Source organism: Gekko japonicus, unplaced genomic scaffold, assembly GCF_001447785.1.
Source record: "Gekko japonicus isolate JY-2015 unplaced genomic scaffold, Gekko_japonicus_V1.1 scaffold24, whole genome shotgun sequence".
Taxonomy (NCBI): Eukaryota; Metazoa; Chordata; class Lepidosauria; order Squamata; family Gekkonidae; genus Gekko; species Gekko japonicus.
This window is the reverse complement of record NW_015164665.1, coordinates 284,882-308,626: the sequence shown is the minus strand read 5'-3', so window position 1 is coordinate 308,626 and position 23,745 is coordinate 284,882. Positions and strand designations below refer to the sequence as shown.

At 40.8% G+C, this 23,745-nt stretch overlaps 1 protein-coding gene across 1 annotated transcript in view; it reads left to right on the top strand.

Moving 5' to 3' along the window:
* LRBA (LPS-responsive vesicle trafficking, beach and anchor containing) overlaps window positions 1-23,745 on the top strand; it is a 558,585-nt gene that overhangs the window by 373,484 nt on the left and 161,356 nt on the right. Inside the window, 4 exon segments of the mRNA XM_015409048.1 lie at window positions 9,827-9,944; window positions 13,546-13,648; window positions 14,825-14,940; window positions 16,760-16,872. Of these exon segments, the coding sequence (XP_015264534.1) occupies window positions 9,827-9,944; window positions 13,546-13,648; window positions 14,825-14,940; window positions 16,760-16,872 (450 nt within the window).

Here is a 23,745-nt window from a genome sequence, read left to right as displayed (position 1 = left end):
GGGGCAAGGCGGTCCCTTAGGTAGGCTGGTCCCTTGCCATATAGGGCTTTAAAGGGAACGACCAGCACTTTGAAGCGAACCCGGTAAGCTATTGGCAACCAGTGCAGCGCTTTCAGCACAGGCTGGATGTGATCCCGTCTAGGAAGATCCATCAGCAGCCTGGCTGCAGCATTCTGCACTAGTTGCAGCTTCCGAATTTGCGACAAAGGCAGCCCCATGTAGAGAGTGTTACAGTAGTCTAGCCTCTAGGTGACCATCGCATGGATCACTGTGGCTAGGTCATCCTGGTCGAGGAAGGGGACCAACTGCCGCACCAGCCGAAGATGGTAGAATGCCGACTTGGCAGTGGCTGCTACCTGGGCTTCCATTGTTAATGCGGAGTCCAGGAGCACCCCCAAACTTCTAACCTCCGGCACCAACGGCGCCCCGTCGAAGGTCGGGAGAGGGAGCCCTAACCCCGGGCCGGTCCGACCCAGCCCCAGGACCTCCGTCTTTGCCGGGTTTAATTTCAGCCGACTCAGTCTGAGCCACCCAGACACGGCCTGTAACGCCCGACTAAGGTCATCGGGAGTGGAATCCGACCAGCCGCCCAACATCAGATACAGCTGGGTGTCATCCGCATACTGGTGACACCCCAGCCCGCAACTCCGGGCAATCTGGGCAAGGGGGCGCATATAGAATTCCTACAACAAATATTACATTTCAAACTTAAAATCAGCAGTATTATAACTGGATTTATGGAAGTTAAATACCGTAGCAAAGCATGGGTATCAGGCTAGTTTAATATAAAGATCAAGATACTTGTATTATACCTACAACTGTTTATAGCAGATTATTGCAGGAAGGAGCTATTTAAGTTTAAAGTCTATGCTTACAATAGTATATCACTTGTTATTTGGTGTGTGTGTGTATACAATTGTGATCCCAATCTATAAAAAAGGTGATTGTACCATGCCCTCTAACTACAGACCAATCAGCTTGCTCTCTGTAATGGGCAAACTATAAGCATTTACTCTCTAAGTTTGTCTTCTGGATGACACAACAGAGAGTTTTAGGCCTGGAACAACTGGGATTTTGTAAAAGGAAAACTACTTTAGATCACTGTACTATCCTATTCCATCTGATTAATAAGTATACCAAAAGAAGTAACTCAAAATTATATGGGGTTTTTTAGATCTTAAGGAGGTGCTTGATTCAATCAACAGGAAACTCCTTTGGGCCAAACTACAGCAATTAAACATAGATAAGAGACTCCTCAAACTTATAAAAAAGTTATATACCACTATTACTTGTCAAATTAAATTATCCAAAAATCCCTTTCAACAAAGGAATCTAATGGGGCTGCATATTAGCTCCCTTTTAATTTAACCTTTTTCTTAATGATCTCGCTCCCTATCTAGAAACAGTTAATGGCCATATCCTAAAGCGGGTTCTATCCATGTCCCTTTGCTATTATATGCTGATGATATGGCACATTCCTGTCCTGCTTCAGAGTTGGCTTAAAACGCTTACTGAACAGATGCCGTCTGTTCATTTCAACTAAGAAACTACTCTTGTATCACGAAAAATCAAAAATACTTGTTTTCTCCAAAACTTGGGAACCATCCAAATGGATAATTGGAGGAAAAGCGACAGAACAGGTTAAACACCTTAGATATTTAGGCCTGCACTTTCAGTATAACGCATCTTGGTCTACACAACACGTCAGCAATAAATATGGCCAATATCAGTGCCTCAGCCATTTCCCAATTCTTTTATAGCACAGGCAGTCAATTTATACCAGCTGCGTTGAAAGTCTTTATGGCCAAAGTAACTTCCCAACTTTTATATGGCATCCCGATATGGATCAGTGCATTTGATTGTGTCATTGACCAAACTTCTGTGGAAAATCATGAGAATGCTGCATTGTGTGCCATACACAGCCCTATGTCTAGAAACTGGATTAAATCTTTTGGAAACAAGAACATGGCTCTTTGACAGTAAAATATTGGCTGTGTCTGCATTACAACGGGGATCCAGGGAGCTTTAAACAGCAAATGCTCACAGAGTCAAATATGTTCAACTGGCTAGCATGCATTGAGGGGGGGAAATAACCGTCATGGGCATATCATTGGATTTGCTGCCTATGCTCCAATTTATGGATGTATATCAGCTGATCAATCGTAGAATTCTTGATATTGAAACTCAAAGACTATTTAGTTCAGCCAACAAATCTTGTTCTCCTTTGAGTTTTGAGATCACCTTACTGTAGGTTGAAGGGCCCCATACCTATCTCTTTACAAGTATCACAACAATGCAGAGCCTTTTCTCTTGGCAGATTCAATGCTATGCCACCTGCAATTTTACATGGCAGATATAACAAGACTGCATATTTGGCTAGATATTGTCACTGTAACTTTAGATGTATTGAGACAATGTCACACGTGGGGTCTTTTACTGTTACTTTTATGTAGATATATGTCTCAAATATCTAAACTCTATCTTAGCTAATATGACAGGCCTTCTAGATGCTCTAAAGGTGCATCGCCTTTTGAATGACTCCTCACCTGAAACAACAGTGAAGGCAGCTGTGTTTTTACAATCAGCTATAAAGCTGTGCCACAAAAAACTACAGAAGTAAACAATTATATTTTATAACATGATATATTTTATAAAATTACGTGTTTCGTAATATGGTTCCCCTTTTTTACTCTTCTCTGTTTATATTAATGTTTACATCAGTGTTATATGCTAATAAAGGCTAGCTGAACTGAAAAGAAAGAATAAGGCAGGTAAGGGTTTCCAAGATTTCTTAAGTAGCATGCACTAAAGGAAGCCATGGGTTTTCAGTGTCTTTCAAAGTAATACAGTTGGTGTTATAACAACAGAACAGTGGTAATGATGCAGTTTCCATAGCAACCAGTTCATTGGAGGGCTAGACCTCTGTCTAGGGTGCTGTCAGTATGTGTACAGTTTCTGAGAAGAGAACATCCCAAAGAAGGTCTGCTTTCACCTAATCCAGTTTTAATTGAACTCCAGAGACTTTGAAGTGAATCTACAGACCAGGAAGATACTATTCCAACAGTTTCAGATAGGCCTCAGCTGCATCTGACCTGATAACTCTGTCTAGTTAATGCTTCAGAAATGGTTTGTTTCTTGCAAGAGGTTAGTCGTTTATATTCAAGGTTCTAATGAAAGGCCAGTTCTACATTCCTTCATAATTTTGTCAGAAATTTACTCATATATTTGATTTGACAAGCTGAATTAAGAGTAGTTCCCCCAATATTTAAATATCAATTTGAGAGACTTCTGTATATCTTTTTTCTAGATTATTGGAATAAATAGTGGCTATCTGAAATGACTGATAGTCAAGAAATATGGGTCTTGTTTGTTCAGAAACTAATATTGCTTGCAAAATTTGGTGTCCTGGGTTGGAATTAGGGGGATTTTTGTGTGCATCATACGCCCCATGAACTCTCTGGGTGCGTTCAGACGTGCCATTTGATCTGGTGTCATGACAGTTCAGCAACAGATTTTATATGCACGATCACACAGTCAACATATGCCTCCCATCCCCAGCCATTGGTTTCTGGCTCAAAACCGCTTTAACCTGGAGTATTTTGTTATCAGGTCCCAAAGTGGTGTTTTCTCAGCTCTCCCGTTTAAAGCCGCATTTCCCCTCTGTGTGATCGCTCCTCCGGTGTCAAGGCACTTCCGGTTTAAACCCCCTCCCCGCTTGAAAGCTACCCAAGGCTTCTGCTTTTTGCCCGCCATTTTTTTTTTAGCGTCGGCAGTGTGTGCATAGGCAGAGCTCCACTACCATGTTTAGAAAACTGACGTTTAAACGGTCACTTGTTTTAGAGTTTAGATGAGTTTGGGATCTCACGGAGGCCATTTTCGGGTCAAACATTTAAAGGGAAGTCTTTTGTTGGAGGGGTTGGATTGGAGGGGTTGGATTTAAAGGGAAGTCTTTTGTTGGAGGGGTTGGATTGGAGGGGTTGGATTGATTCACCCTGGTGGTTCTGCACATGTGCGGCTATGGTAATCCCCCCCCAATTCTATGGATGAGCGCCTATGTGCATGCACAAACTGAGAAAGAAAAAAACCCTGCGACACATGCTCCTGCGTGTCGGTAGTGTAGACGCTGGGGAGTGACGTGACTGCGTGGTGAGGTGGGATAAGGGAGATAAGTGTGATCACGATTATCCAGATCAAATATAATCCGGTTAGAACCGGAGCAGTTTAACCCACTCTCACCATGCCGTCTGACCGCACCCTCTGTGTTCTAATCTTCTGAAGAGGGTGGCTAATAGACTGGGTCTAGCCACTGCAGAAGGGTCTTTCCTGTTGTGGTGTTTTGCTTTAGAATGCCCTCCCCAGATTCATCTGGCTCTGGATTTGTTTAATTTTTGGGTTCCAGTCTAACAGTCAAACATATTTTTATTTCTCAAGAATTTGTGGTCTCTCGATAATGATTTTGAGCACTTTTATGCTGCCTTTCCATGAAACTTTTTTCAAGGCATAGGGTTGCCTGGAACACCTGAGAGGCTTTGGAAGGCAGGCATGAGGGAAAGCATGTCAGTGACGTTTGGAAGCTGGAAATTACATCACCAGTGCTTTCGAATCTCACGTAGTCTTAGGGTTGCCAGAGCCCCTGGTGAAGGTGGAAGTCCCCTGGTTCCAAGTACCACCTGAAAAAGAGGGAATTACCTTGAAAAAGAGGGAAAATCCTTCAAGGAGCAGCAGCATGTCTACATACATCCTGCATGACCCAGAAGTGACACTATCACTTTCAGGACAACAGGGTGACATTCTGGTGTTTGGACAAAAACTCTATGGTAGAAGTCAAATTTGCCCAAATACCAGAGTGTCTCCCCAGTATCCTGGAAGTGAAGGATACTTCCAGATCACATGGCCAGCAATGTAGACATGTTGTGTAGGTTGTATGGGCCTCCCTGCTGCTCCTGGCAAGTCCCCTCCCCATCCCCCACTGGTTTCCAGGAGAGACCTGGCAACCCTACCCTAGTCTGTATGGTAAAAACCGTACAGATTGGGAAGATTCCTAGAGTGTTGCCAGTGTCCTCCCCCACAGCTGCAATTGATCACTGGCAAGGATAGGGGATTGTTGGTGACAGTTTGCCTGTCAGTAGCGGGCAAATAGCAGATCTATCAAGGCACTTTAATTAAAAATATAAAATGCGGTAAGAAAATGTGTTTAAAATAAGAATAATATTTTCATTAAAAGACCTTCCAGAATAGAAAAGTCTTTAATTGCCACCACAAAGCCTGCAGTGATAGGGCCCGATGCAGCTCCTGGGGAATTCCAAAGTTTAGGAATGGCTACTGATAAAGCCTTCACACAGGTTCCAACCAAACATACCTCAGAAAATATATGTTCTTGCAGCATCACCCCTGCTGGACAATCTCTTAACATATGCATGTTTAGATGGACAAGGTACTTTGGGCCTAAACGATTAGGTTTAGTGGCCCAAACCATTATTTGGGTCTGGAAGAGACTGAGAGTCAATATACCTGGTACAGAACTGGTATTACATGGCCATTGTGGTGAGCCCCAGTTAAGCACTCTGGCTTCTATATTCTGAAACAGCTGAAGTTCCCATCTTCAAAGGAAGCTCTATGGACAGTGCAAGAGGTAGAAGAGTGTGACGATGGCCCCTGAGTCTGCTTTTTGCAAGAACGTCTGCACCTGGCATAAAAAAGCACTCTCAACCATCTCTGTCACATGTTTATCTAGGTACAGAGCAGTCCAAAAGGTCTCTTAGCTTGAGAAGCTGCTCTTTCAGGGCAGTACAACCCCATTCAGAACAGGCTGTACTGTGTATCATCTGTGTACCCAATCCACAGTGCTTCTGTTTTGTTTGGATTGTTTACTTGTTCCTTGGCTAGTCCTTGGCTAGTCCTTTACCATTTCCAGGCATGGGTTTAGTACTTCTACCACCTCCTTGGAACTGGATGGAAAGGAGAGAGGGAGTTGAGTATTGTCATACCAATGGCCAACAGTTTTTCAGCTCCACATTTTGAAAACTACCCTCCAGGAAGGATTGGAGTCACTACATTCCTAATGGGCAATCTAGAATGGTTGATGGTATTTTGTTTGTTTATTTATTTGACTTCTAGCTCACCCTCCCACACACACAGCAGACTCAGGGCGGGTTACAACGGTACATATAAACAGTATATTTAACCTAAATTAAATATAATACCTTCATTAAAACCTCTGTAAAAACATCAGTTAACACTATCTACATGATAGCAGGTTGTAGCACAGTACACAACTAGTTCCAGAAGGTTCTGGGAACATTGCTGAGATATCTGCAGAAATCACAGGAATACAATCCCCCTCTCAGTAGACTGCCGTAGATCATATATCAAAGCAATCCTGGTAGTTTCTGTACTAAACCCAGGATAGAAGCCAGGTTGAAAATGATATAGATAATCACCTAGAAATTAGTTGTGTTGAGGATTCACCATTTCCCCCAGATTCTTCATTTGTTTATTTAAGTAACACGCTGCTCTTTTTCCAAGTGGCCAAGTGAGAGTGGCAAACATTGTTCCATCCCTCCCAATGTATCTTCACAACAAAGGTTGTGCAATAGTTGTTGTTCAGTCACACAATTGAGTCTGACTCTTTGTGACCCCAACTCTTCGCACTAGGCAAGGCTGAGAAAGAGAGTGACTGGTCCAAGGTATCCCAATGAGGGTTATGTCTGGCAATTTAAATCTCATACTTGTTACCATTATATCACTGGCACTTAAGAATGGTGAATTAGACATTGGCTGGTGCTAGTTCAAACCTAAAGGCTCCAAGGCTTTTAAAAATAAGAGGTCTTTGCACTGCAGTATCTCTTTTAAGTCCAAATACATTAATTCCTCATCTAAAGAGATATTGATGGTTTTCACAAGCTGGAGGTAAATTTTTCTAGGTAGGTGGGACGTGCACACAATAGAAGTATCTCACAACTCTAAGCATTCTGTTCACATCTTCAGGTTGAACTTACTGAAAGGTATTCTGAAAATTTGACTAATGGATACCTCACCATTAGTTTATTTGATTTGGTTGTCGTACGGATATCCCTGCCTTGTTTGTATTTCGGCCTGCCCTGCCATTGCTTAAATATCTTTGATTATCTGATTTTTGTTTTCATTTTTTACTGTTCTAATATATTATTATTGTTTTACTGTTCTGGGTTTACGTATATCAGCATCTTATGCTGTCATTTTGTTCGGAATTTTCTGCTGTTCTCTTTTAGTGATACATTGTTATTTTGGTTCTAAGTTTTTGTAAGTCATTTTGGAAACATTATGGGATGAAATGTTTTAAATAAAAAGTTGTGACTGATGGTGATAAAAAAATCCCATGGCTCCCCTTTCTCTGCACCCCAAATCATCTACTACATGTGATGTTGTTGCTCTTCAAACTCCCTTCCCCTGTTTCATTTTCATTGACTCTTACTTTCAGAACCATGTGATGATGTCACATTATATATTTTGTATTACTAGAAGTTGCCAGGGGGACAGAGGCAATGCAGAACTGCTGTTTACAGTGGAAAACACACATAGATGTAATTCTGGCCTTTATATATTACTAGGAAAAAGGCCCGTTGTGGAAATAAATACAACGACCTCTAGAAAGAGCCTCTGGGCAGGTGCCCAAGCCTTGGACACTCAGTATCAATTTGCTGTGGCAACCTCAGCAGGGTATAATGACACTGAGTCCACCATTTTCTCCAGAAGAACTGATCTCTGCTACCTAAACAACAGTTGTAATTTTGAGTGATCTCCAGCCCTCACCCAGAGATTGGCAATGATGGTTCCCCAGAAGGGAATGGTTGGTTTGGAGGGTGGAGTCTATGGCTTTGTACCTGTCCGAGGTCCCACACCTCCTGAAACCTCACCCTCTCCAGGCTCCATCCCTCACATCTCCAGAAATTTCCCATCTGGAGTTGGCAACCCTATCTCCTTCCCAGCCAATCATCAACCTACCTTTATTTCCCCCTCACTCTTCAGCTTTCCACCCCCCACACACCTGCAGCCTCTCCCGTGCTCTGGAGCCCTGACTGCTATGTCACATTGGCTGTCATTCGGGGGCCACCTCAGCAGCATGTAAGGATACAGAGCCCACCATTTTCTCCAGGGGAACTGATCTCTGCCATCTGGAAAGCAGTTGTAATTCTGAGTGATCTCCAGCCCTTACCTCAGAACAGCAAACTGTTTAGAATGTTAGAGGCAAAAGCCAATCAAGTCGCATATGCAAACGACCTCTGTGTTCCGAGGCAAAGGCCAATGAGGCTGCATATGCAAATAACCTCTGTGTTCTGACTGGCTATGCGGGGGAGAGGAACAGCAAACTGTTTAGAATGTTGGAGGCGAGACTCAAGCAATGCAGCCAGTGGATAGGGACAGATTCTGAGTGACACACCGGGGCGCCAACCAATTCCAGAGCATGTGGAATGTTCTAGAGAAGTGCCACCACCAGGGCTATTTTTGGGCAGGAACGCTCCTAAGTTGGCCATGCCCAGCAGGAACTCATTAGCATAATAAGCCACACCCAACAGCAGGAACTCATTAGGATTGGCTACATTAGGGTCTGTGGCCTAACATGCAAAGGAGTTCCTGCTACAAAAAAGCCCTGGGTTTTGACAACAAACAAGGTAAACAGAGTAACAAGCAAAAGGTGCGTGTAGCTGGATAATCACACTTCTGGTAACATGGGGGTGTGGCCTAATGTGCTAATGAGCTGTGCTGTCAGAGGTGTGGCCCAATATGCTAATGAGTTCCTGCTGTTGGATGTGGCCCATTATGCTAATGAGTTCCTGCTGGGCTTTTTCTACAAAAAGAGCCCTGGCCACCACCATTTGGCTTTTATATATAAGGGAGATGTGCAGACTCAACCAACATAATTTCCAGTTGTTGTTTGTGACAGCTGACTTCTTTGAACAGATCTTCATGGACAAACCAATACCTAACCTTTAGAAGTTTGTTTCAGCAATTAATTATGCCTGCCTTGATTTTTTCAAAACTGGTTTTAAAGCAGGCATTAGTTTTTTAAAAAATATTCTACATTGTGTTAAAGTGAAGCAGTAATTATACCTGAATAAGTGTTTGATTTATCTAGTATATGTTGTACCAAAGAATATTATATCCAAGTATATATAATTAAATAAGACTTGATTTTTGTACTGGTAGAGACTGTGTAGCAGAGTTGCAACATGTCTATAAACACCTTGGGGTCACCTGGTGAACATGTGGTTGAATAACACATATGCTGGGTACCCCCATCCCTTTGTTAGTGTCTACTTTGTGCTTACAAATCTCAAATATATATTTAATGGTGAACCACTGGTGTGTATACAGCATTAATTTGGATAAATTGAAAAATAGAAACTGTTATTTTTTTTTTAAAAAAAGATAAGATTACTATAAGACCTGTAATTCTGAGTCTGGAAAGTTTGCATCTTTTGCTTTTGTTTAGATGTTGGTTGTTTTGTTTTTTGCCATTGTAATCTTTATTTACTTGTACTTTGAGATAATGTAACCATATACAGAATCCAGAATCCAGTGTCTAATCATGTAACTGTATTCTTCATGTAGCCTGATGGATTTATACTGTAAAAACAATCTGAATACCTGTTTATCCAAAATAATTTGTATATTCCTGGGTCTTTAAGAGGAAGTGATCATATTAGTATATTTTACATTAAAATTTCTTGGACTGGGAGTTCTCACATTCCTAGTTAATCCCCCCAGATTTTGAAAAAAACCCCAAAGTTATATTTTTTGTTTTTAATGTTAAAAAAGTATTCTTCTATCTCTGTCTTTTTGTTAGATACTTGCTTATACAGAAGGACTGCATGGAAAATGGTTGTTCTCAGAGATTCGATCAGTCTTTTCTCGCCGATATCTCTTACAAAACACAGCATTGGAAATCTTTATGGCAAACAGAGGTACTGATATACCATTCTGCATTAGTTGTATTATCTTGCTAGATTTTTACAAAATTGTGAATTATGTTTAAATTGGATAATTACCTTTCAATAGTTATATATCATATTTTGGTTAAAATTTAAATTACTTTTAATTAATTTAATTTTAATTAAATTGACTTCTAATTTAATTTTTATTCCGTAACTGCTTATTGCATTATTGATTGTTCTTTATGCTTGTACTGTTATGTGTGCTTATAGTGCAATTGTTAATTTGATATTGTGGCATTTCATTGGGTTTTTTAATAATTAGTTCATTATTTTAGTGTTTGTAATGTTGTAAGCACCCTTATCTGGATCGGCCAGGCTAGCCTGATTTCATCAGACCTCAGAAGCTAAGCAGAGTTGCCCTGGTTAGTACTTGAATGGGGAACAGCCAAGGAAGTCCAGGGTTGCTATGCTGATGCAGGCAATGGCAGACCTCTGAATTTCTCTTGCTTTGAAAACCTTACAGGGTTGCCGTATGTCATCTGCGACTTGACAGCACTTTCCACCACCAATGCTGTAAGATGCCTTGTGAATCTCAGTGCAGGACAGTAATGTGCTAGTTAAAAAATATTGTGGGAAAAGGGCAAGAGACATCCACTTACCCAACCACCAAACTAGTGAATGTGTTCTAGTCTCTGGTTGTGGGAAATGTCCCAACAGAATAGAATGTACTATGGAAATGTTAGAGGTAGAGAGAAGCATGTATAGGTTAAGATGGAGGAAGGGACATTCTACCTCATTTCACTGCCAAGCAGTCCTCCAAACAACTTGGTCTGTGAGTCTAGATAACTAGCTAGCAGGATATGTTTAAGTCAGGGTTCCCCAATGTGGTGCCCCCCGATACATTTCCTGGTGCCCGCCAAGTTTTTTTTAGAAAGTGGGGTGGTGAGGCCAGATGGGGCTTTTGCCCACAAGGCTTCTGCTTGGTCATTGAAGATTTGATTGGTTGTACAGATTTTTTAAAACATTGGTTTGGCAGCAGCTGCCAACCTGGCACAAGGATTTTCACTGTGTGGTTAAATGTAAGCGGTGACAGCCATTTTGTGTCAAGCTTCACCTCCAGTGGCACCCATATTGTGGGAGCCATTTTGTGGCACCCATATTGTGGGAGCCATTTTGTGGCACCCATATTGTGGGAGCCATTTTGTGGCTATGCACACTACAGTGTGTCAGAATTCCAAGGGTCCCCATACACTCAAAAATGTTGGGGACCCCTGGTCTAGGTGATGTGGTTCTCCCCCAGCTCCATAGGTGTTTAAGGCCTTGGTGTGCCCAAAGGAGTGAGCCAAAGAGCTCTTGCCCTTTTTCTCTTAGCTTGAGGGCTGCAGCTGCTGTCAGGAAGATCAGTCAGGAGAGAGGGGAAGATTTGTTCTGTACTCAGAAACCTCCCCCACCCTCTTTCTCCTGTTTATTTCTTTTGTATTTTCTTCCTCTTTTTGGGATAGTAAGCTCTGGGCCTTCACAGGATGCGAATAATTAAATAAATACAAAAGATATATTAACTCTTGCAGTAGGTGGAAAGGACAGACACAGGGAACAGAATGGGGGGATGCTATTACATAAGAAACAGCAAATTATGATTTGTGTTTGCCTCGTAAACCAGGATTGAAAACTGGGAATGAACCATTCCTTCCATTGCTGGTTTGCCAGAATGAGCACAAACCCGAGTTTTCTACTGCAGAGATAATAACAAGCTATGTTTTACCATGACAAAGGGAGTAACTGTCTTTCAGCATGCAGGATGAGGAAGGAATTATGTGAGCCAGATGTTCAGGTGGGTTCAGGAAGTGCTGAGCCATGGTTTAGCATCGTGTCTGAGCCTATTTCAAGCGTTACAACTCAAGCCTATTTCAGTGTTACATTTCAGGGTTTTTTAAAAGTGATATTAAATATAATGTTGAAACATGCTGAAAGATCCCAGAAAGATCCTAGAAAGTAGTTACAGACGTTACACATCTTTGTCATGTCATCTGTCACAGATATAAAATAGCTGTCTGGCTTCTGAAGCATTGTCCTCTTTTTGGCAGGAGAGGGCTGTTGTTGACATTTTTCCTGATCATCTTTGCATAACAAAGACATTGTTTTGTCTGTATGAATAAGGAAAGGGGATGTCTGAAAGGGACTTTTATTGAATAGATTTTCTTTCCTCCCTTTGCAGTACTGTGAGGCAGTATTTTTTTTAAAATGAGAGTATGTGGTAGTTCTGCTTTGCCTGGCAGGTGATTACATTTGCCTCATTTATTATTTTTTACTAGGTTTTTGTCTCCCCAGATATAACTTTCATGAACCTTCTACAAAACTCGAATATATCTTGAGTGAATCTCCCTTCAGTTTTTCAAAAGCTGAAGAGAAAAGTAACATTTCTGGATAGTTTTAGCCTTCACTGTCCAGGGATTTGACAAGAAAATGGCAATCCCTAGCTCAGTCATGAAGGTGAAAACATTGAGCATCTCTTCATTGCAAGGAAGAAAGGGGGAAGGAATCTCCCTCAACTAGCATCTCTTTCTGCTGAGCTGAGCAACAGGTTCAGGAGAAAAGGGAAAATGTTTTCATCCATGCTAATTGAAGCAATAGCATGCACCTCAGGGCCAAATTAGATGTGATAGCATCCTCATGGCACCCACAATGACACCACTGCCATTTTAACGGTGGTATGACCTTGACTGGGTCAACAATGGATTAGGCTGAGGCTCCCCCCCCCTCCAAGCCTTATCAAGTGCCAAAATGGTCACTCAGCCCTGCCCCTTGCAGCAGTTTAAAATGACTTTAAAATGGTAGTAGTGTCCTCATGGCAACCACGACAACAACATTATATCTAGTTCGGCCCTAAGAGGCAGAGCAGAAAATTTTGACTTCTTAATTACTGCTTCGTGTGCTCCCTCCCAGCCATAGTTTTGATGGTGTCAAGGAAAAACTAATCACTGACAGAAAACTGTGATGTATTTCTGATAGATGCATGTAAGCATTGTGTTTTAATAGCTCTCTGAATTTATTTTGTCAGCAAGGCTAGAAAAGCTGAACAGCTCAGTACATTAAAGAAGCTTCACTTGAAGTGTTTGTGTGGCAGAACCCTAGGGTTGCCAGGTCTGGGCTGGAAAATACCTGGATACTTTGGGGGTGGATCCAGGAGAGGGTGGGGTTTGGGGCAGGGAGGGCCTCGGCATGGTACGATGCAATAGAGTCCACCCTTCAAAGCAGCCTTTTTCTCCAGGGGAGCTCATCTCTTGTCATCTAGATTTCAGTTGTAAAAGCAGAAGAGCTCCAGGCCCCATCTGGGGGCCAGCAACCCTACAGAACCCTAGAGTCTTACAGAAACACAGTTTTGTACCATATTGTTCTAACAATAAACATAAAAACATAAAATGAAAATAGAAGTTCATATGCACTGCCTGCTGTTTTGACTCTGATAGTAGCTAGTTAAACTTTTTAAGGTGAGTTCAAGTTAACAGGTAATGTCTAAATGGCATTGTATTGGGGAATATCATGTAGAGATGTGTGCAATTCATTTCCAGAGTTCAGTCTTTTAATTTATAAATAACAGTAAATAATGCCTTGCTTCCATTTTTTTTCACAGTTGCTGTCATGTTCAACTTCCCAGATGCTGCAACGGTAAAAAAAGTAGTCAATTGCCTACCTCGTGTTGGAATTGGCACCAGTTTTGGGCTGCCGCAGACTAGGTATGACCAGATATATAGCTCTGTGGGAACATTTTTAAAGGGAGATAGTGCTTTGAATAAACATAATTTGATTGGTTTTTACTATTTTGGTTATGAAGTGCCTTGAGCAGTTCTGGAGAGATGGCATACAAATTTTCTAAATAAATTAATTAGAAGATGAGCTGGAAAATAATGGTCTTATTTATTTTCTGGGTTTTTAAAATATATCATGTAGATACAATTGGCTTCTGTCTTAAATGTAGTGGTTGGATCCTTAGCTCCCTTTACAGTCACAGTAGACACTTCTGTTGGTGAAAGAGGGAGATCGAAATTTTCACTGATTCTCCTCTCTTACTGTACCAATGATATTCTTGGAGGTTCACTGAATCATCAGGGAACATTTTGGGGGGACATGTACAACTGTAATGGGAGGGGAGAACCATTTTTGTATCTCAGCGTCACTTACATTGCATATGATACAAGCAGCCATCCATTATGAAAAAGAAAAAAATAAATGGTGCTATTAACAGAATGCATGGTTATTGTAAAATGTGAAAAACTAGAATAGAATAATCACCAAATAAAAATTGTGATCACAAAATGAAAGTTAAAATGAGAAGTCACCTATTGTATTCCAAAGACAGTATATGTGTTATGGAGCTAAGGGAGCAGAGAGTGATAGAAAGTCTGGTTTTATGTCCCAGATATGTCAGAATTGATGCACAATTCCCTATGAATACTATACATGAATATAGTCAGAAATTCTGATCCAGAAAGAAAAGAAAGAGTTGGCTTTATGGCCTTTGGAACCAGTTTGTGATTGACAATGAAGGACAATAGAGAAGTTACTGAGTACTGTTTACTAGTACATGAAATACTAATAAATGCAATAAAATACTAGTTCACATTAGACACATATTTCCCTATATGTTATGAATGGAATCCACTGGACAAATCTCAGTGTAAACAGGCTGTAACTGAATGCATTACCTTCTCTGTGATCGGCACAGAATTGATATGATCACATGGAAAAATGAACTCACCAGTCTGTACACGTGAAATGCTCTGTAGAAACCATAAGTTAAGCATTAACATTGCTTAAATATAAATAAAAATATCTATCGTGAGAAACAACTTAGTTAAAAGTGGAATTTGGAGAACCTGATAATGTTTTACCCGGTATATTTTATCTTTCAGGCGCATTTCTCTGGCCAGTCCTCGTCAGATTTTTAAAGCTTCAAATATGACCCAGCGATGGCAGCACAGAGAAATTTCAAACTTTGAATATCTCATGTTTCTAAATACTATAGCAGGTAATGATAGACATGCTTCAGAAGGAATAATCTAAGCAAAAATTCATTTTGGGATTTTTTCTGATTTTTAAAGACAATAGTTCTGATACCCAGTTCTCTTTTTTTATAAATGCTGCCTCTGCTTCCACAACTGTTTATTGATGTCCCAATATCCTAAAACTTATTTAACATCAGTAATCCCTGTGCATTCAATCTATGTATCTTTTCTTGTAGTAAACTACTACTGCTTGACCTTTCTTTTGTGGTCTGGCAAAACAATTGTTTTTCTTCATTATCGCTTTTTTTCTGGAACAGCAGACTTATTGTAGCAATAAAAATAACTAAAAGTCCTGTGGCACCTCAAAGACTAATAAATTGATTGTGCCAAGAGGTTTTATGGATCAAAGTCTGCTAGCTTCTAAAAATTCTTGCCACCAAAAATCTTGCCTTGGGACTTCGTTTTGCTTATTTTTGTAACCCTTTTCTTATTTTAAGCTTATTGTTATCTTTGTGGCACTAGTTTGAATCTTAGACAATTGGTGACCAAAACAAACAAATATGGTAATACTGTTTCCAAACGATTGGGCTGATCTGCACCGGAAGCAGCTTACTTGTGTTCCAATCCCTGTATGAAATCTGATGTTATTTGTAAGCATTTTTGGCCTTCACATACGTAGCTTTAACATTTTAGAATTGCTTAGAAGAATCTTCAGTTTCACTCTGGAAAGCACTCCATCTAATTGTAGTCTGAAATGCTAGGAAATATTTTAAAAAACCTGTAAATTTTGGATCTAGGGTTGCCAACCTCCGGGTAGGGCCTAGAGATCTCCCAGAATGACAACTGGTCTCCAGCCAACAGAGATTGCTTTCCCTGGTGAAAATGGCTGCTTTGGAGAGTGGGCTGTATATCCCGCTGGGGTCCTTCCATAGCCCTTACCCTTCCCAGACTCCTCCACCAAATCTCAAGGAATTGGCAACCCTACTGGGATCCTATGAACTGCATGTGGAAAGTGCTCATGGATACGCATCCTTCCAGACTACATCTCTTCCCAACGTTACCTTGGGACCTCCTGAAGGGGCCTGGGAAGTTTGAGGAACAAACTTACATGGGATAAGGTACTGTAGGAGGACAGAGAATTGGGTAAAATCAGGGGTCATTTCGTAGAAAAAGAGCTAGGGGAACTCATTAGCATAACTCATTAGCATATGCCACACACCCTGACATCAGGGGCCCGGCAGTGGACCTGCAAGGCCAGCGGGAGTGCAAGGAAGCCCTGCCAAGGCCCTCCCTGGCCCCAGGCAGGCAGGGGTGGGGAGAGGCGGGGAGGAAGCAACTTACCCTCCCTCTTCTCCTGCCTCCTCCTGGCTGAATGAGGGCTGGAAGTGGGGCGGCCGGAAGCAGGGGGCGGGGCTTCATCATTTGCCCCGCCCCCTGCACCTCACCCGAGGGAACTGCGTTCCCCCACGTTCCCCCCTGAAATGGCCTCTGGGTAAAATCATCCCCACTTCCCTTGTTTTCCAGTGGAAACTTTTGTACCAGTGGAAAGTATGCTAACAGAAAAGGAAGGTGGGGGGAAGTTCATCTGACTTCTCTTCCTTTTTGTAGCCACCTGGGTTGCATTGAATTTTGTCCATGAGGCTCCCCAAATCCCCAGTTAGGTGCTTCTGGGGGCAAATTAGAAAAATTATCATCCTTGTGCTAATGGTTTGTATGACATTAATTATTAGATTATCTAATATGTTTATTATTCATATGATCATATAATATAATCAAACGGCATCATTAGGATCATGAGTTCCTTTAACTCTGAATACTCAAAGTTTTTTTTTTGTTTATCAGGACGTACTTATAATGACTTAAACCAACACCCAGTATTTCCTTGGGTTATCACAAACTATGAATCAGAAGAATTGGACCTTACGCTTCCCAGCAACTTCAGAGATTTATCAAAGGTATAGCTTTGCCTAGTGTGTTGTATTAAATCAAATATATGCAAAGTCTGTTCTGTATGTGCTTTTGTAAAGGTAAGCAGTGTCTTTTTGGCAGGTATGTGGTGGGCTTGTGGAAAGAAGGAAATGAAACCTATTAGAGTTATTAAAATATTTATTTCAGACTGTCAAAATCTGCCTCAATCTTGGATTGAATTCAAGTACCACAACAGTGTACTTGCAGACTTTACAATTTACTGTATTTGCTGAAAACAGGAGAACATATGTATTTTTGTATTTATATATTTGGTGGATTTCAATGCCTCTTTTCTATAATAAGGCACACATTGTGACTGTCTAAGAAAAAGTACAGACTAAACATCATCAATTCATCAATATAAAACCAGCATTAAAGAAATCTTAACACCTGTAAGTTGATAGAAGATACACATTAAACAATGAAAAGGAGCCTCTTATTCCAAACATGATACTTTTCTCATAACACAATAGCAGCGGTTTCTGGAAGTGAGACCAGTTGCAATTATGCTTTAATGGTGAATTGTTAAAACTCCAAAACGTCATTTGTCTTTCCTGTTCAGCAGTGCTTAAACTGGGCCTCTCACCAATGGCAAGGTTTAGTCAAGATGCTAAGAAACTGGATGTTAACACTAGATAACACCCTTGGTGTGCTCCAGCTGGCCTCTTTTTCTGAAAGGAGATGTGGGAAGGGAGAATTGTTTCATTTCAGTTTTAGGTTACCAAATCTTTACTGTGGCAAATCTACATGTTGCATATGCAGGAATTAGCATGTTAGCTGCTATCATGTTTCCATAGAATCCCGGGGCCATTGGTACCAGTCTAAGGAGAGAAAGTTTAATGCATATACATTCTTTCTTTAATGGAACACAGTGATGAAATTACCTCAATAAGAAGGATTTTTAAAAGTTTACAACAATTATTAGATTATTTTCAGAGCCTGTGCTGTTCATGTGTATAAATTAGAATGGGCAAATGTATCTCTGTATGAACAGGGCTCACTTTTCAATCTGGACCAAAGTCACTCTGGGAATTCAAATCATAAGGGAGAAGTCTTTCTTCTGCTGCCTCTTGTCCCTTCATTTAAAGGAGAAAGAAGCCACTGGCTTGCATTTCAAATCTGGATTATAAGGGATGGCACATGCACAAGTAACCAAGGGATGATTTCTGACAAAGTAATAAAGTTCCTAGGCAAGCCTGAAAGAACACTGAGCTCTGGCTATATGGCAAATGAAGTTTAATGGGGTGTGTGGATATTAATACATTAGGGTTGCCATCTCTGGCTTGGGAAATACCTAGAGATTTGGGGAGTGGGGCCTGGGAGGGCAGGGTTTGGGGGGGGGACTTCAGCAGACTACAATGCCATAGAGTCCACATTTCAAAGCATCCATCGTTTCTAGGGGAACTGAATTTGGTTATCTGGAGATCAACTGTAAGAGTGGGAGATCACCAGGTGCTACCTGAAAGTTGGCAACCCTATAATACACTCCAGCAGTCTAAATAAAATCAAGCACACAATATACCACCAAATACTAGAATGCCCACAATGCAATATAATTATTCCAAGCGCCCACAAACTCTTGTGCAATATATACCACTCAAGAAGAGAAATTAGGGGACTAGCAAGTTGTAGCAGACAGGAGAAAGCAGAGGCTATAGGTACCTATAGCACAGGATTCTGTGCCACGTATTTTAGCTGGGGGGGCATACCATGTCTTGGCAGCTAGTAATCCAAAAAGGAAGCCTTGGTATTGCACAAACTGGGAGGGGTTGGAGCTAACTGGAGTAGTGTTGGCCTGTCTCAGAGGATACCCAGACAAACAAGTTCAAGAGAAATGGACAGCAAAGGCACATGAAATCTGCCTTGTAAGGCATAAGCAATGGAACAAAAATGCAGGTCTCATGGTAAGGCTAAGGCAGAAAGAAGCAAGAAATACCAAGCACAATTTGGGAAAGATTTTTGTCTTCTATTATAAAAGTTTGCAGTGAATAGAATATAAAAAATTACATTTTCCCAAGCTTGGGAAATGAGAAGAAAATCCAGGTGAGCACAATGGGTAGCTTTCTGATTGTTAAAGAATGTCACAGAGGGAGTTAGTTCCCAGGCCCTGGGAACTTTTTCCAGTGAAGAAAGGAAGGGAAATCTTGGAATGGGAGGAAGCATTTTCAAGGTGGTCTTGGGTAATTAGCAAAATCCAGAGTATCAGAAGTAGCCCCCAGTGGTTCAGTCTTGAATCATTTGAGGAAACAAAATTAACTAAAAGGACTGAGGAATATTAATGTAGTAAGAACTTTGGGGTCAAGGTACAATTTGATTAATTATTGATAAGTCCTGATTAATTGTCTAAAAGCCTTGGTGCTTAGGTGGATCCATGCCTCTGTGAGATGTCACTGTGTTTCCAGTGAGTTATAAAAGCATCAGACTGAATGAACCCATCCTGCATCCTCTCTTTTGTTCTTACCCTTTGTGTTGTAGATGGACTGACAATGTGTTTTTTTGGTCTCATGTGAATATGACTGGCAAAGATGAAATTTTCATGGTTCTAAGATACAGAGGAAATAGAAGGGCCAACCAGAATGAAGACTTGATGGCAGCAGCACATGTGACCTATAATTTAAATCATAGGATGGCTGATAGCATGTATTCCTGCAATCATGTGCATGTTTTACACAACAGCAGCATCCCTGTATGTCACCAGAATCTGCTTTCCACATACTGCACACATTTTCAAAACAGCTAGTAAAGCTGCATTGTGAGAAAAAAAGAACTTATAATGAGCCTGCTATGGTGGGAAGGGCGGGGTGGAAATCAAATAAATAAATAAACGTGTTAGAAGTTCTCTTAGCATCATGCTTTGTCTTAGAGCTGTTAATGAATGCCAGAACTTTTCAGTACTTTAATCTGTGTGCTTTACTGCTTTGAAGAGTTCTGCCATTTCAAAATGGCCAGTTATCTATAATATCTTTGCTAAAACAACTATAGATAGATATTTTAAAATGTACTTAGATTTACGTTACCTTCTCACCCCTTCCCATTTGATTTGATAAGAAGATTTGGAGGGCATTCTGTTGTAGCATCCATCGCATAACTGAAATGGATTTTGCTTTATCTTACTTTCAGTTTGACAAATACTGTTGACAAACTCTAGCAGAGCATTACTAGTGAGGGATTCTATTCTAACCAGAGTGCTTATCTCTCAACTGAATAAGTATGACATATTTTATTTATAAACAGTCCATATTTTATTTATGTAATACACAGCATATCCCATTGTCCTATTCCCATTATGTCTCCTTTTGTTGTCCAGTCAGCTTCTCCTTCATTTCATGGAGTGCGTTGCAATGTATTTTTTGTACTAGAGCAATGAGAATGTTGAGAAAAATACTTACCTATACAAACCCATTTCCTGTTGGGTTTTGTTGATTTCTATTTTTGTGGCCAGGATTGTAATCTAGTCTCATAAGAAGAGGATTATTAAAAATGCCTTTAAATCATTAGCTAATATCATACTGAATGCACATGCACATCATAATTTGCATATGGTTTCCACCATCCCCCTTTCATGTGACAACTGAAGAGAATAACTTGCTGGTAATGGAATAATGGGCGGGAAGGCAGGATAGTGTAGCCCAGTCTTATTGGATCTCGGAAGCTAAGCAGGGTCAGTACTTGAAAGGGACACCAACAAGGAATACTCTGCAGAGAAACACAATGGCAAACCACCTCTGCTTCTCACTTGCCTTGAAACCCCCTTCCTGGGATTGCCATTAGTTGGCTGCAACTTGATGACATTGTACACACAATAGAACAATTGTAGTTGTCATAATATAGACGGTAACACAGAAAATGAGTTGATCTTATTTAACTCTACTAACACAAGTAATTCTCACATGTTGTTTCCCAAATCAGTCTCTGTGTCAGGTCTGTCACATGAAGAATATTCCCTGCACATTTCTGATTTCTGGGGCAAAACTTGGATCCTTTTATCTATTGCATGCACAGGTCCCAGTATGGCAAAGTAAATCATTGAGAAAAAAGGTGGAAGGGAGCTAAGCACTTAACCAGCTAATATTGATATATTCAAGATACAAAAATAGAAAGCTGGGAAACAGAGACAGAAGTGCAAGAAGGAGGGCAATTGCATTAATACCACAGCAATTTATATACAAAAATCCAATAAAATCATTCATGTTTGCACAGTCCTAGGGGGTGTTGTGTTAAATTTAATACCCAATTAAAGTTACTTTTAGTCCAAATTGTGTTCTTCCCAAAGAACAAACCAACCCAGAAGAAGAAGATAGATGACAGGTTGTCAAAAATGGGACCAGAAGGTGAGGTGGTAGAGATGGGGATGGCATTTTGGATTAAAAGGGAAGGAATTCCTAGTGAGATGAGGAATACAATGGTGAATGTCCAACTGGCAGTTGGTCACACTAGCCATGAACAAGAGATGGAGGAGCAAAGGAAAAGTGAGTGGATAAAAGAATCTGGAATATTAAATTTGGGATGGAAAGTGGGGAAGGAAAACATATTCTGCGTCTCTTGAAGAGGAAGGGTCCAGTGGTCTTTTACTCTTGCTGAGCGGCCGGGTTAGAATGGATAAAAGGAAGCACTTCTTCACACAAAGAGTGATTAACACATGGAATTCACTGCCACAGGAAGTGGTGGCGGCTACAAGCATGGACAGCTTCAAAAGGGAATTAGATAGGCATATGGAGCAGAGGTCAATCAGCAGCTATTAGCCACAAGGTATAGATAGGGGCTCTGGGGCAAGTGATGCTCTGTTTTCTTGGTGCTTGGGGGGGGGTCAAGAGTGGGAGGGCTTCTCTCCTGGCCCCAATGGTGGACCTCCTGATGGCACTGGTATTTCTGGCCACTGTGTGACACAGAGTGTTGGACTGGATGGGCCTTTGGCCTGATCCAACATTGGTGTCTCCTATGTTCTTATGTTCTTACTCTTGGTGCTGGAACAAGGTTCTGGAGGAGAACCAACTACAAAGATGATTTTTGATGAGATGATTTTTAAAGCATCTACATTTACCTGAAGTCCTATGGTGAAGTCTCATGGAGGAGCCCAGGTGGTGGAAAGTGCATCAGGTGACAGATGACTTATGGCAACCCCGTGGGGCTTTGAAGGCAAGAGTAGTTCAGAGCTAGTTTGTTCTAATATTGGATAAATTCAGAGCAAAACTTGGATCTGTAATGGTAGTGGACCAAAAATACAGGATCCTGCTTTTAATTGGTTGGTTTAAACATTAAAACATTATTTTAATCTGCACAGCCAAATAGATCTCCAGTGGTCCATCAGAAGCCCTGCTGGGCAGGATCCCCACCAGGCCCCACTCACTTTCTAAAAACACTTGGTGGGTGCTAGGAAAGTAATCAGTGGGTGCCATGGTACATGAAGGTGCCACTCTGGGGTCTCTTGTTTTAAACTGACTCCCAATTTGACACAATAATTCTCAGATAAAGTAAAAATGGAAGGGAGACAAACATTTAACCAGTATGTAACTTTATTACCCTAAGATACAGACTAGAAAATGAGAATCAGTATAACAGGCAAGCAATTATACTACAAAAAAAGTTACTTTGCACAAACCCAAAGTATAGTTGTGTTATTTTAAGCTAGATATCCAATTAAAGTTATGTTTACTCCTAATTCTTTCCTCCTCTTTGCTAGTCCAGAACAAACCAGACCAGAGAAAGGAGATAGGTAAGGGGTTACCTTGTAACCAAAGATGCCAAGCGTTAAATGGGAATGGAATTTATGACAGAAGGAAAGGAGTGCCTAAACAGTATGAAATGGGGATGGGCTGGCAGACAGTAAGGCAAGCCAGTGCTGAATGAGGAAAGAAGAGGAGGCAAATGGGTAAATAGGACATAAAGGATTAATCTCAAGAAAGGAAGCAGAATAGGAGAAAATAAATCATATTCTGCCTGTCTTGAAGAGGAAGGGCCCAAGAATATCATGCTTATGGGGGTGGAAGAACAAGCTACAAAAATGAAGAGCTTGTGATTCCTTTCTTACTCATTTGAATTTACCTGAGTGCCAGTGGAGGGTGTCTGATATTGGCCCATTTTCGTTTAGAGCTAGGATCTGCAGTGGCATTAGACTAGTACTTCAGAACATAGTTGCCCATGTTGAACTTTGGATTGTGCTTAGATTGTTGTTATCTTATCTTTGGAACCCTATTGATGCAAATTTAGGATGCAGTTTCTGATAGGATAGTGTAAGTAACCTATAGATTAATGGCCACTTGAATATGCATGGATAATATACATATGATAGGTGAGAATATTGACATGGATCTGCTGATAGTCACTAGGAGGTAGGCAAATGGTCTTTCCTTGGTTTATGGTTCTGTCATTTGGGAATTGTCTTTGTAAAGGAAATTCCAATAGCTTTGATTATTCATTGTGCAAATTTGGAATGTGATTTATGGCCAGAAAGGTGTGAGGAACTCTGATGGTTGAAAGAAATTTTGATTAATGCATTCTTGTTGTATCTGGGAATGAAAGCTACTCACTGCCAGGAGTACTTATCAACTCTTGCTTTGAAGGAGACTACTTCCTTTAATGTGCAAATAAATGCATTGCCTGTCATCCTCACATCTCATGGCCAAGAGTTCTTGGAGTATATTTCCTGAACTCATGACATTTTAAGGCCAGGATATTTTGAGGGTGTCTTCTAGTAAGCCAAATGGTATACATTTTTTCTCATCTTTCTGGTCATTTTAGTCAAGACCAGCAGCTGCTCCCTAATATTTCTGGTTATATCCTTGGCATTATATCTATGCTCAGCCCCCAGTGTGGTGCAGTGGTTAAGAGTGACAAGCTAGTATCTGGGAGACCCGGGTTTG